The 14,802-nt window shown below is 53.2% G+C and overlaps 1 protein-coding gene across 1 annotated transcript in view; it reads right to left on the reverse strand.

Moving 5' to 3' along the window:
* The window catches only part of LOC146830356 (uncharacterized), a 993,685-nt gene that overhangs the window by 374,226 nt on the left and 604,657 nt on the right, over positions 1-14,802 (reverse strand). Inside the window, exon 11 of the mRNA XM_085603721.1 lies at positions 12,671-12,706. Within this exon, the coding sequence (XP_085459847.1) occupies positions 12,671-12,706 (36 nt within the window). The remainder of the gene's footprint in view (positions 1-12,670; positions 12,707-14,802) is intronic.

The raw sequence follows: 14,802 nt of genomic DNA on the forward strand, positions 1-14,802 counted from the left end.
AATATCCCCTGTGCCAGCAGCATTCGGAAACTTTTGTAGCAGTCCACGCCAATGAGGTTGAAGACGACGTCACAGAGACACGGCTCCGCTCGCGACTCCGCTGACGTCACCGGCTCCATAAGAAGACCTCGTAGGCGTGATGACGTCAGTTCCGCCCTTTTTTCCGTGCCTTCGATGCACACGGACAGACTGACAGCAATATATACACAGTATACACAGTACATAATATACAAATCAACACACACAGTGTGGAGAATAAATAGGAAGGCAAAAGAAATAGCACAATGCCTTTGACGACAATAACAAATACACTTTTGAAACACCATCACTACAATTGTAGGTATACAAGGGTGGACAACGGGGAGGCGGGTGGGTCAGTGAGGAATCCACAGTCAGATACTGTATCCACCAGAAAAAACGTTACCGATGGTAAGTAATTTGTTCTTCTGATGGATACATCTGCCAGTGGATTCCTCACCTTGTGAAAAGATTCCCACAGCAGTCCCACTCCCGGAGGAGGGTGTCCACCCTTCTATACCAGAAAGTCCTGAAGGACGGAACAAGCAAAGTGACCGTCCCTCCTCACCTCAGAATCCAAGCAGTAATGCTTCGTGAAAGTGTGGAGGGAGGCCCAACTTGCCGCTCCACAAATGTCCTCCACAGGAACACCTCTAGACAAGGCAGACGTAGAAGACTTAGCTCTAGTAGAATGAGCCCTTAAACCCTCTGGACGTTCCTTACCAGCCAAAGAGTAGCATATCTTGATGTACAAGACAATCCATCTGGAAAGGGTGCGCTTGTGCACCGCTCTGCCTTTCCTGCAGCCAACAAAGCCCACAAAGAGCTGGTCATCAACTCGAAAGTCTTGTTCTGTCAAGGTAGAAGCTCACCGCCCTCTTAGGGTCCAGACGGTGAAGCCGCTCCTCCCCCTTGGAAGGGTGAGGGGGAGGATAGAAGGTAGGGAGGGTAATGGATTGCCCCAGATGGAAAGGAGTTACCACATTAGGCAGAAAAGCAGCCCTGGTCCTGAGTACCATTCTTTCAGCATGAATGGTCAAGAACGGGGGTTTTGGAGCGCTAAGTGGCGCCGGAACAGCATGGCTGCTTCGCGGTGAAGCTCCGGGTTCCGGACCCCGAAAATCCTCCCTGATCCGAACTGAGCTGCCCTGGCCGATTCCTTCTGGGTGCCCTAGGGTGCGGACCTGCCCCGCGACCCAGGACTCTAATTTGGTGCGATTCTGCCCGCCCGGAGCACAGCCTGACAACTCAGAGGCGGGCCGGTGGGAGGAGGTAGCGATCCCGGTGCTGAGACCCGGGCGGGCTGCCACTCGAGCCCGCGGTGCCCTCGAGGTATTCGGGCCTGGAAACGCCTGCGGCCTAGAGAGGCGTTTCTGCTGCCGCTGCAGGGTCCAACCCCGCAAGAAGAAAGGTGTTCCCGCTGGGTGTCTGCCTGCGGTGCTGTGGGGGTTGTGGAGCTGGCTCCGGGGGGCCGAAATGCGCTGGAAGACGGACGGTGAGTGCGGCGCTGGGGAGGCGCACCAGCGAGGCTACCAGAGCTGTCGCGGGGACCTGGGAGCGGTAGGGAGACCAACCCCCTTCGGGTCGGGTGTCGACGGTCGAGGGCCGGCGCCCTCCTTCCCCCCCGCCTACGTTGCGGCTTCCGGACCTGGTTCCCTGCAGCCTGCTGGGGGCGTTTGAGTGGCGCGGGCCGCCTTTGATGATCGGGCCGCGGGCCGGCGGTTGGGGGTGTATGCGGCTTCCTTTCCCCCCCCTCTCCTCTCCTTGGCTACGGGACCTACACTGTCGGGGTGAAGATATCAAGATCCCTGGGGGGGGATCAGAACTGAACTTGGCGCCCGCGGCCTCGGGCTGAGTGCAGGCCTTGGTGGTGGGGGACCCACCGGGAGGGGTCTGAGATGAGGACGAACACACTCGCCTGTGTCCCGAGGTCCTTCTTGGAGTGCGTGGGCGTCTGTATGGGATGATTGGGCCCCATGCCTTCAATGGGGGCTGTGAAGATCTAGCCTCGGCTGTGTTGTATGGCGGGAGGTGGCGCACCACCCTGGATCCCGGCGGGCTCCGGATCGGTGGCGGACCCTGAGGGATAATCGGCTGCCATATCGGGTGACGCGCAAGGAAGTGACCTGCGGTACTCCAGGCAGGCGGGGCGTCCTCCCTCCTGCTGTCCGCCTCCCCGGCCCTCGTGGAGTCACCGGAGGCTGCCCGCATTGCTCACTGGCCAGCTTTGACATCCCCCATTGACCGAGGTGCGGCCACCATGGGTAAGGACAGGGCTTCCAGGCCGACACCCGCAGCCACCCAAACCAAGATGGACCAATTCACGACCTCCGTGAAAGGGACGGGCCCCACCGAAGAGGCGGCCTCGGCCCCTAACACGGACCTGGCTGCCATTTTGCAGGCCATCAATGCGTCCCGCTCCTCCCTGGAGGGTATGGTGGGGGAGGTCAGGGTCGATGTTGCCCTTCTCCGGTAGGACTTGCGTAACGCCACTGCCGAATCGAGAATATCAACAACAGAGGACGATATCCGCCAGCTGCAGGACCAAGTGCGAGAACTGACCACCCACTCTAAGGAACTGCACCGCCGGGCCGAGGATGCAGAAAACCGAGCCCGGCGTAGTAATCTCCGCCTGGTGGGATTCCCGGAGGGGACTGAGTCGGGCCGTGCAGATAACTTTCTGGAGCGCTGGTTTAAGTCCTGGATGCCGGCGGACAGCCAGTTAGCCTGGTTTGTGGTGGAGAGGGCCCATCGTTCCTTGGCTCCCAGGCCTCCGGGGGCGCCCCCCCGTCCCTTCATCTTAAAGATCCTTAATTTCAGGGACAGAGACGCGATTCTACGCGAGGCCAGGCGCACAGAAACTCTCACTTATCAAAATCATACTATAATGATTTTCCCGGACTACACCCGGGAGGTCCAAGAGCTAAGGCGATACTACACGGAGGTGAAGCAGAAGATGCGAGCTCTGGGCCTCCAATACCAACTTCAGTTCCCGGCCCGCCTCCGAGTCATTTTCCAACACAAGGCACTATTTTTTGACACGCCACGAGCAGCCTGGACCTGGCTAACGGAGGAACGCCCCTTGCATCGATCTGGACAAGGATCACCGGCGGGCGGACGAGGGGGGCGGGAAGTGCCCCGGCTGTCAAGAACCCATCGACGGCGATGCACACTGCCCCGGAGGCACGCAGAGGGTGAGGTGATCGTCACGCGCTCCATGGACGGCCACACCGGGCGTCTGGGGCCTCATCTGCCTCCTCAGCTGCACATACCAGCCCCGCCGCTACCGGCGGCAGGCCGAGTACCCCCTGCGGGTGAGTTCCGCGGCCCAGCCAGTCGCACAAATGGACCTCTCGGACCTCTCCCGCAGTCCTGTCATTTGATTTCCCTTTACTGTATGTGGTTTTGTCGGGGGGGGGTGGGATTTGATTACCAGGCTGACAGGGCTAGAGACTGGGCCTCAGTGATCCACTACACTCACAGCTCTCGGCCAGGGCAGGTGAATTAGTCTTGCTCCGATCTACTGGGGGGTCCACTATGTGCTCAGGCCCAAGCGTTTTAGCTTGGTTGTTGTTACACATCGTTAGGGCAACAGATGCTTCTGTTTTCAAAGTATAGGGTGGGGGGTCGGGGTTGGTTTGGGGTTGTTTTTTCCTTCTAGGAGGGATTTTGTTGGTGGAGGGTAAACTCCTTATTGTTGTTGTTCCAAGGCATCATGACACTTTTGACCTGATCTCCTGTCCGCTTTCCCGATGTCTCTCCCTCCGGGGAGACCACGCGCCTGCGCCCCCCTCAGATCCGGTGTGGGTGCCGTGCCCAACGGGCGACCCTCTCTGCGCGCTCCCCGGCCCTCCTGGCATTTCACTCCGGGTCACCCGCTCCTCGCAAGGGATGTGTCTCTCACAATGGCATCTGCTTCCACGGCATGCTAGGGCAATGTCGTATTTTGCTCCACGCTCCAGGCTCGCTCCTCTTAGCTTATGGAGTGTCTTGCGGACGGAGGGACGCGGCCCCGCCACTCTTGTTCGGCGTGCCCCCGAATACAACTATGGCTGACACACCCATTCCTAACGCCGCCATGCGCGTATTGTCCTGGAATGTAAATGGTCTTTTGGACCGTTTCAAACGCATGGCAGTCCTCAAATATGCACAGCGTATGGAGATTGACGTGCTCCTCCTTCAGGAGACCCACCTTCTTGGCAATAAATGTCCCTTTCTCGCCCGGTACGGGTACGATAGGGTGTGGCACTCAGGTTTTGCTAGGGGCTCCCGGGGGGTGGCTATCCTGATCAGACGATCCTTTCCCTTTGTACTGGCCCAGGTGCATTTAGACTCCCAGGGAATGGCCGTTGCAGTTTGTGATGCTCTCGAGGGGCGACCACTCTCCTTGCTTTCCCTCTATGCGGCGCTGTCCCTGTTGCAGACTGCCCTTTCCTACACCGCGGATCTACTTCCAGCACTTCAAGCGGGCTTGCTCGTTCTAGGGGGGGACTTTAACGCTGTTTACACGCCCCGTCTGGACTCGACAGGCTCGATCTCTCCTGCCAGAGCCGCTCGCGCGAAACAGCTGTCGAGCTGGGTTAAAGCCCAGGGCCTGTGCGACGTCTGGAGGGTTTGGCACCCACATGCTCGCCAGTATACCCACACCTCGGCGGCACACCATTCACACACCCGGATTGACCTAATTTTCGTCCCGTCCACCGAGTGCGCAGGCGTTCAAGACGCCCGCATTCTTCCGAGAGGCCTTTCGGACCACTCGACAGTGCTCCTCGCTCTTGGCCCGCCTCCCTTCTCAGTTCGCCCGATGTGGCGTCTGAATGCTTGGTTCCTTCAAGACAAGGACTTTCAGAAAAAGGTGGAAGAGGAGATTACTAATTATTACCTTCATAATGTAGGTTCTGTCTCTTCCTCGGCCACCCTTTGGGAGGCCGGCAAGGCGACTATTAGGGGGGCTGCAAAGGGACACGTGCAACAGCAGCGCCAAAGACAAATCCAGCAGCTCACGGCTTGCGAAGCACAGGCCTTGGAACTTGAGCGGGACCAGGAGGCGTTGAAGGACGTTACGCGGGTGCAGTGGCTGGCCTTTCTGCGGGACGAGATACGCATGCACTCTATGGAGGCGGCAAAGACTCTTTGGCGCTCCTCGGTGGCCCGGGTTTACGCGTGGGGGGACAAGAACGGTACGCTTCTCCATCGGCTGGCCACCTACCCCCGGGCAAGCCGGATTATTCCTGCCATTGTGGACTCCACAGGCGAGACCCACACAGTCTCCGTAGCAGTGGCACAGACCTTTGCGGAGTACTAGTCCCAACTATACCGGGCTCGGGCGCCGGGGATCTCCCTTGCTGAGATGATGGGGTGACCACGGTGGACCTTGGGCGACTGGGACGGGAGGCTTGTGAGACCCTTGACTTGCCCATCACGCTGCAAGAAATTGATGAAGCGATCAGTCACCTGGCGTCCGGGAAGACCCCGGGACCAGACGGCTTCCCACAGGAATATTATGCCCACTACCGTGAGGCCCTTGCCCAGAGGCTTCTGGATCTCTATGCTGAGGTGGTGGAGAAGGGTTCGTTCCCGCCAGAAACGGATACGGCCACAATAGTCGTTTTTCCCAAAACGCAACCCCCATCACAGTCCTGCTCGGATTATCGGCCGATTTCTCTCATCAATACCGAGCTTAAGATATACGCTACCATCCGTGCGCAACGGCTGCGCCTGCATCTTGTCTCACTGGTCCACCCGGACCAATGTGGATTTATGCCGGACCGAGGGACCAGACACTGCTTGCGGCGCCTGCATCTCGCCCTGGCCCACCGGGAGCGCCTTTCTCCTTATCTGGTCCTTCTTCTGGTCGGTCGACTTTGAAAAGGCCTTTGATTCGGTGGGGTGGGACTATCTCGGAGAGATCTTGGAGCGAATGGGTTTTGGCCCCCAGTTTCGCGCCATGGTCCGTGTCCTGTATGCGGATCCACGAGCCCGAGTGTTGGTGAATGGGGCTCTATCCCGCCCGTTTTCCATAGAACGGGGGACGCGGCAGGGCTGCCCGCTCTCGCCCCTCCTCTTCGCCCTGGCAATGGAGCCCCTGGCGGTGCTGATCCGTTCGGACCCTACTCTCCGTGGGTGGGATTGGCCGGGTATGGTCCTTGATAAGATTGCTCTGTACGTGGACGATGTCCTTCTCTATCTCTCGGATCCGGCTGTTTCGGGTCCTCGGGTTCGCCAGATTCTTCGCCGGTTCGGTCAGGCATCTGGTCTCCACCTAAACCCCAGGAAATCTGTCCTGGTCCCGTTGCACCCGTCTAGGGAGTGTTTTGACTGGCAGTCTGATATTCCCCTCCGGAGACTCTCCTTTAAGTATTTAGGGATCTGGATCACCCTTCTTCCGGAGCTCTGCTGGGCTCTTAATGTGGCCCCCGTGGTCAATAAGACCAGATCAGACATGGTAAAGTGGCAGTCGCTCCCACAGAATCCATTGGGGAGGATTGCACTTTATAAGATGATGATCCTCCCCAAGTTCCTCTACATGCTACAGAACACGCCCTACTCCTTCTCCTGCTCTTGGTTCCGGGACTTGGACAAAATTGCAACTAAATTTCTTTGGGGTGGCGGTAGGCCCCGTCTAGCCCTGGACCGATGCCGGATTCCTTCATATGATGGAGGCCTGAGTATGACTAATCTTCACTTGTATTATCTTGCAACTCGGCTTCTGGTGGTTCATGATTGGTTCTCAGGCGGGTGGGACGATCCGGCCTATAGGCTAGAGGTGCAGCTCACTGGGTTCTCTTCTATTCAGAACATGCTCTACGGGGCGGCGATCCCCCTGTCGCTCCCGGATGTTATGTGGGTCCCCCTTTCGGCACACCCGCTGGTCGAGGACGCTGACCCTAGTTACACCACTTTGGCATGGTACATGGCTGCGGGAGGTAACGGGGCTTGCAGGATTTAGAGCATGGGATCTTCTGGGGATCTCTCGCTTGGGTGACGTGTGGCGGGGGAGCCATGTGTTCCTTCCAGGAGCTCCAGAAACAGTTCTCTTTACACCCTTCGCAATTCTATAGATATCTCCAACTGCGCCATGTGGTCCAATCTCACGTCCCTCTAGACTCACGGATTCCCGACCATAGCCCGCCTGAGGCTCAGGTGATTCTGGGGTGTCTTGGGAGGGGAGGAATCTCCCGCATTAATCGGTCCCTGGTCAAAAACACCCCGGTGGATTGGGACGGACTGAGGCAGCGGTGGGAGACCTGGGTGGGACCATTGGACGAAGCTGATTGGAGGGACGCCCTTATGGCACCCAGGACGATTACCACTTCGGCTAGACGGCGGCTCATCCAGCTTTGTTACCTCCATGCCGCCTATCTGACCCCGGAACGCCTATATCGTGCGGGCCTTTCTCCAGACGCGTCATGCGCCCGCTGTGGGGTAGATCCGGCGGACTTCTTCCATATGTTCTGGACTTGCCCGTGCCTGGGGAACTATTGGGCCGAGATTGAACTTGAATTAACTGAGGTCCTGGGATGGGAGGTTCCCCATGACCCTAAGTTGGCTTTACTGGGAATAACGGATGGGTTGGATGGATCCCGCAATGAAAAATACTTCCTAACTACTGCTCTGGTGGTGGCTAAAAGAAATATCGCAGCCGCCTGGAAGCAGACTGACCCACCCAAAGGTGCTAAATGGAGAAGAGGTGTGGACTGGTGTGCCGCACAGGAATGGACATTGTATACTGCTCAGGGTTGCCCCAAAAAGTTTTGCAGAGTGTGGGGGAAATGGCTAGGAGGCCTGTTCTAAGGGGGGGAGTGCGGGTGACGGGGGCGGGAGGTTGGGGGAGGGGGTGGGGGTCTTGCTACTGATTGTTATTGATTCCGTGATATGTCATTTTGATGCCAACTCCATCGGTTTGTTGTATATGCTTTCTGATTCTTGTTCTTTTCAAGAAAATAAAAATTTGCTTATAAAAAAAAGAACGGGGGTTTTGAACTCAGAGCTTGAAGCTCACTTACCCTCCTTGCCAAGGTTATCGCAATGAGAAAAACCGCCTTGAAAGACAACAGTCTCAATGGACACTTGTGTAAGGGCTTGAAGGGAGAACCCATCAGATAAGTTAAGACAAGATTTAAGTCCCATTGAGGCACAATAAAAGGAGTAGGAGGAAACTTGTTTGTAAGGCCTTTCAGAAATCGTAAAACATTAGGCGATTTGAACAAGGACGGCTGATCTGGCAAGCAAAGGAATGCCGTCAAAGCCGATAAGTATCCCTTTACAGTGACTACAGCAAAACCTTGCTGAGCAAGAGAAAGGGCAAACTGCAGAATGTCAGATAAACGAGCCCTCAAAGGATCAATTGACTTCTCCCCACACCAGAGCACACATTTAGACCACCTATAGGAATAGATAGATTAGGTGGAATTACGTCTGGCAGACAAAATTACATCTACATCATCTGGCGGGAGAGAAAAAGAATTCAGGTTGCCCCGTTCAATCTCCAGGCATGAAGGTGTAAGCTCTGGAGGTGGGAGTGTAAAACCTGCCCCTCTGACTGCGAGAGGAGGTCTGCCCTCAGAGGGAGACGGAGCGGAGGGCACGAGGAGAGGTGGAGAAGATCTGTATACCACACCCTTCTTGGACAATCTGAGGCGATCAATATAACTTGGGCCCGGTCTTGGCGAATCTTCCTCAGAACCCGAGGAATCAAGGGTATGGGAGGAAACGCATAAAGGAGTTGTGAGCCCCAACTCAATTGAAACGCGTCCCCCAACGCTCCCTGCATCGGATACTGGAGACTGCAGAATGACGAGCAGTAAGCGTTCTCGTGAGTGGCAAACAGGTACACCCGAGGAGTTCCCCACATCCGAAAGACCTTCCGAAGCCCCTGTACCTCTTGAACGAACCCCTTGGCTGAGATTTAAGGTCCAAAGATTTAGCCGTGGCCTTACTCTCTTTAAGTCTTTCAAGCGCAGCATCCGCTTTCTTGCCAAAAAGTCCGGAGAAATCAAAAGGCAAGTCCAAGAGCGCTGACTGAACATCAGGGGAGAATTTTGAAGATTTAAGCCACGCACTCCTCCTGGTGGCAACAGAAGATCCCATGACTCTTGCAACTGAGTCAGCTGTATCCAAGCCAATTTGGATCACCTGACGTGTCACCGCTTGGGTATCCGAATGGACCTCATTGAAACTTATCCTATCCTCTTCTGACAGCTTTGGGGCTAGCTGCTTTGCTGAGTCCATAAGAGCATGGATATATCGGCCCAAAAGACAGGTGGCATTTGTCGATTTAAGGGCCATGCTGGCAGAAGAGACGACCTTCTTGGCTGACTGATCCAATTTCTTTGCTTCCCTGTCACTCGGGACTTGGGGAAAAGAACCTGATGACTTTCTGGAAAAGGCCGTCTGAACCACCAGACTCTCTGGAGATGGGTGAGATGTCAAAAAGTCTGGGTCCCCCGGAGCTGCCCTATACCTCCTAGCAATAACTTTAGAAACTGCCGGAGCAGAATAGGGCTTACGCCACACCTCCATTACTGGCTCTATAATGGCGTCATTAAAAGGGAGTAAAGGCTCCGAAAAACAGTAGAAGGAGAGTGCAGAACTTCTGTTAGGATGTTAGGCTTGAACTCTGCAGAAGGCAATTGCAGATCTAAAAGTTCAGCCGCCTTCTTTATAATAGCATGGTATGGTGCCACATCCTTTGAAGGAGCTTCAGAAGGAGGAGTAATCTCCCATTCAGGTGATAAGTCCAGGCCACTAGCCTCCTTCAACTCATCAAACAAGTCGTCCGATTCCATAAGCTCACCTTCCTCCACTTCCTCCATCAGGTATCTCTGTTCATCCAGCACCCTTTGGGCCTCCCTCCTAGACCTGATCCTCACAACCGGAGTCGGCGGCGCCGTGACCGAATCCGACGGATCCAATGGAACAGCCGGCGTCGAACGAGGTCGAGTCGGCGCCGGTGAAGAAGGGAGCGGCGTCGATGTCCTCGGTGCCGGTAGATGCCAAGACGGCGTCGCCGGAAAAAATGGCATGGAGGGAGCCTGAGGATAAGCTTGGGGAGCTCCCAAACTGAAGGCCATAGGACCCATAGGACCCGAAGGTGCACCAGAGGGGTACATGGCTCTGGAGAAGACTCCGTACATCGCATTAAAATAATGCGTAGGGTCCTGACCTGGTCCTGGAAATGCAGGATATTTTTCGGGCATCACCGGACTCGGGCCGACCGGCGCCGACGGTGAAATCAGCGGAGCCGAAGGCTCACCCGGAGCAGGAGGTTCCTCACACAGAACCGGAGACGAAGCCGGAGCCGGAGATGAAGCCGGCATCGGAGATGGAGCGGGGGCCGGAGCCGGAGAATGCTCTGGTGAAGCCACAGGTGAGGATAGGCCAATAGGAGAATCAGGAACAGGCGAATGAGATACAAAGTCCTTACGGCGTCGGGAGGGCGATGTCGATCTCGGAGCCGCATCCCTATCCGAGTGATGTCGAGATGAGTGCCTCTTCTTTTTCTTGTGCTTCTTTGACTTAGAAGCATGCCCCAAAGTCGACTTTGACGCCGACCTCGACCTCGATCTCGATCTTCTCCGGCCTCTTTTTTCCTTCTTCATCCTTGCGATGAACAATTTTGCATCCCTCTCCTTAAGAGCCTTGGAGCTCATCTTGCGACAGCAAGAACATCCTTCCACATCATGGTCCGAAGACAGGCACCACACACAGTCTTCATGCGGACCCGTTATCGACATGTGTTTCCCACATTCTCGACAAGGTTTAAATCCAGACTTCTTTGTCGACATTTCAGCAGAAGTAGAGAGAGAGAAACCAGCTGAAAACAAAGTAACAAGAACAGCTACAGAGAGAGAGTCCCGAAATCCGTTGGCGTCGACGGCGCGGAAAAAAGGGAACTGACGACATCATGCCGACGAGGTCTTCTTATGGAGCCGGTGACGTCGGCGGAGTCGCGAGCGGAGCCGTGTCTCTGTGACGTCGTCTTCGACCTCATCAGTGTGGACTGCTACAAAAGTTTCCGAATGTTGCTGGCGCAGGGGATATTCACAAGGTGAGGAATCCACTGGCAGATGTATCCATCGGAAAATATACTTAGAAGAGTCTGCATTCCTTTTGAACTTCAACCACAAACACTTTAAGCCTAAGCACGAAAAGAAGTGTTTTAAGCTCCAGCGGGAACAAGCAAGAAAACTACCAGAAATGAAGGACACCAGAAACAACACAAAATGTTCCTGTATAAAATGCTGTAGCAAGCAGAGCAGAACAGCTCACACCTTACAAGCTTCACTTTGTATTAATGGAGTGCAAAACATATGTGTGCTGCAGAGAGCAAAATCCCAGGACTTGGACACCATTTCTGCTTTATTCTGTAAGCTCTTCCCTAAATGGTGTGTTAGACAAATGTACTGTGTAAGCAGGGAATTGGAAAAGACAGTTTTTGGAAAAGGTATGTTCCAGGATCTCGCACACGTACAGAGAGTTTCTACACTTTATTAATGGCAGAGAGAACTCAATGGCACAGAACACGTCTCATCAATTTAAATTTCCAACAGTGCAAACAGTGTACTTTAGAGTTGGAACTCTTTACAACAGAAGAGGACATGGTTCAACAGTTTTCAATAGCATGCACTGTAGAATATTAGACATAGGTTTCCTCACAGTATTGCTTTACTTTGTACTGTACCCTAACAGTCTCAAGTATGGCCTAACACGTTCACACAAACCCCTTTCTTAAGAATACACGTGGAAAATAAGAATATAAATAATTTACACAATCAAGACTGTAGCTTTAGCACAAGTGGCGCCCTGTGCGACAATGTTTGTTGGTGCCCCCCCAATTACCACCTCCGCCACGGATTCCCTCACTACCACCATTTGGCAGTGCCACTCAAGTCTCCATAACCACTGTCTCTTAGATTAATTCAGTTTTATAGTGCCACTCATACCAGTTTATGTAGGAAATGTTACATAAAACAGAGGCCTAAAAGGAGTAGGAGTCACATTTCACCCATACTGGTAGGCAGTATAGTTTGATTCCTTGGACTAGTAAAGCATAAATTCAGAATTTAAAATGGTACACCTTTGTTTGGGGTTTTCCTTAATAATAAGAATTGATTACTACCCAAGTGAACCTTTTTTGCAAGGTTAGGACAACGAAAAACTGGGCAAAAAATATATATCTCTAATATTTTCCTTGCAGTTTGCATGCAGCTATTTGATGGCAGTTAATAGCTCCCTGCTCTATAGTTGGATTTTAAATTATTACCTGCAAGTAACAAAAGGATCTCTGACAAAAGCGGCAGCCCATTGACCTATTTATATTATATGCATTTTGTGATCTGAGTGGGACGCTTTCTTTGCAGCAGGCATATTAACCCTGTGCGCTATAATGAGTCAAAACTTTCCCTACACAAAGCTCCTGTCTCTCTCCAGGAAGAACATTAATCACTGGAGTTGTCATTTTTATTGATGCATGAAAACTGCTGGGATAATGTACGCAGCATAGGTGCTTTTAAAACAATGAACATGGCGCCTCCACCACAAGTCAGCGCCTAGTGCGGTGGCACCGATCGCACCGCCCTAGAGCCGGCGCTGCCTGCACATATTACTACAGGGGACCGGAACCATTATTGAAACAGGGCAGTGTACTTACCTGGTTCTGTACCTTCACCAGTTTTCGTGCCGGGACCTGTCGAGAGTAAATAAAAAGTTTAAAAGCAATACTGCATATTACAAACAAAATACATCCTTCTGCAAGCATTTTCTTAAATGCAGCACAAATCCTACCCCTTGGCCAGGATTGTCTGAGGCCCAGACAATAAACTCTCATGGCCTAGGAATCAATGGATTTAAAGCAACAAACAATGCGTTACTTACTTCCGGTAAGGCTATTTCCGGTCAATACTCTAACTGCAGATTCGTTACTTTGTGATGGTATTACAGGACCGGAGGCTTCGTATTATGCTTCTCTTTCTTATTTATTTCTTCTCACAGCAGCCAATGAAAACTTGTATTATGTAAAACAAACTACATTTCCCATGATGCTTGCACTACATCACTTCCTGTAATGCCCCATAAGAGCCAGCAATACCGGAACCCGCTCCTCTTTCTTTGCTGCTCACGCAGAAAGTTAAGTTGCTGAGATCGTTCTTTGATATTTACATCGCTAATTTGTGTTATTTAATGTTTGGTGCCTTATTACAACTCAAGCGGTGTATTGTTATTACTCGTATTAGGGGCTAAATCTAACTAAAAGCCGCTTTGCTGTAAAATGTATATTGTGTATTGCCTTCCGTAAACGCCGTGCAGGCGGTTCAGGTTTCGCGCCCTTGGCACTGTGGGGCTCCCGCTGGGAGCGGCAATGTTTTTGCGGGTTTTAGCCCGAGAACTTTGATTACGGCGTTCGATGCGTGTGCATCACGCCGATAGCTGTGCGAGACGCAGCGCTCTGCCGCACTGCCATGAGAACACCTAGCGCGTTCAGCGCTTAATCACGGAGAGTGTGCACGGTACCGCCCCGCCTTCGGCGGGTGAAATTGATCGATTAATCTAGCACAAAGGCTCCCCTCATTAGCCGGTGCGCTTGGAGCCAGTCACTTTTACTTTTGGTTACGTTCCCAAGTGCGTAGCCCAATTGGGCTATATTTTGGTAGGATTTGGGCTACGCACGTCGTTACTGCCCGGTTTTCTGTCGTTTTTCTTTCGTTTTTACTATTCCAACCTGGGATTTCCACAGAGAGCACTGCTTTACACCTGGCTGGCTGCAAAAACGATCTGGGCCTGGAGGGAGCACACCTCCTTGGATTTCTTTGCTCTTTTGGCTCCACTACGCCCTGTTGGCTGCAATAATTGGGACACAGCTTTTGCTGAGGAGCTTGGTACCTGTTCTGTTTGTGCTGTGGGTTGGCTCCCCCCTCTTACTCCTCCTTACTGTTGCCTTTATGAGCAAGTACGTTTATAAATTTGGCTCCACAATGGAAAATTGGGTGCACTATGAGGAGGATGACACCTTATATGAGGAGGAAGTAGGTACACCTTCCATTGAAGAAAATATTGTTGAAGCCCTGGACACTTCCGTACAGGAGTCGGTCAACAAGGCCCTGGAGAAGGCAGTTCCGGGAACTGTGCAGCAGGTGTTGGCTACTGCTTTGAAGCCTATTACCAGGCAATTGGAGAAGTTTGCGAAGCGTCATGGCTTCACTGCCCCGACAGGGGTTCCCTCAGAAGGCCCACAGCATAAGCCTCGGCCTCATTCTGCCTCTTACTCTTCACTTCCGCGCCCTGATACTGAAAGAGAGAAGGTTCAGGATACCGATACTGATCCCGGTTCGACCGATTCTGATACCCCAGATGATTCCCCTCCTAAGAAGAAAACAAGGAAGGCCAAGAATGTGGAAACTCCACAGACGACCCCTACTCCTTTTACGTTTAACCCCTCTGACATTGTTCATCCCAGGTCATCTGACTGGCTGCCCGCCCCAGAGGTGGCGGTGTACCTGCATGAAAATTTGCGCAAAAGTTTCGACAAAGAAGTGCGCAACAGGCTGCGGTCTGAATGTCCCCGACCGGATCTCTCGGACAAGGTGGCAGAAACGCCTGAAATTGACTCCAGCCTTTTAACTTTCCTAAAAAGTTTGCTAAGGACCCAAAGAAGGGTATAGATCTCGCCTGGCGGGGGTGTCAGGACAAGCTTCTTGATGTTGTCGGCCCTTTGGCCAAGATCTTGGAGATGGCTCTGGAGGCACAAGAATCGGGAACCACCATTGATTCCCATGTGTTGGCGGG

Source organism: Triturus cristatus, chromosome 5_1 (assembly GCF_964204655.1).
Source record: "Triturus cristatus chromosome 5_1, aTriCri1.1, whole genome shotgun sequence".
NCBI classification, from domain to species: domain Eukaryota; kingdom Metazoa; phylum Chordata; class Amphibia; order Caudata; family Salamandridae; genus Triturus; species Triturus cristatus.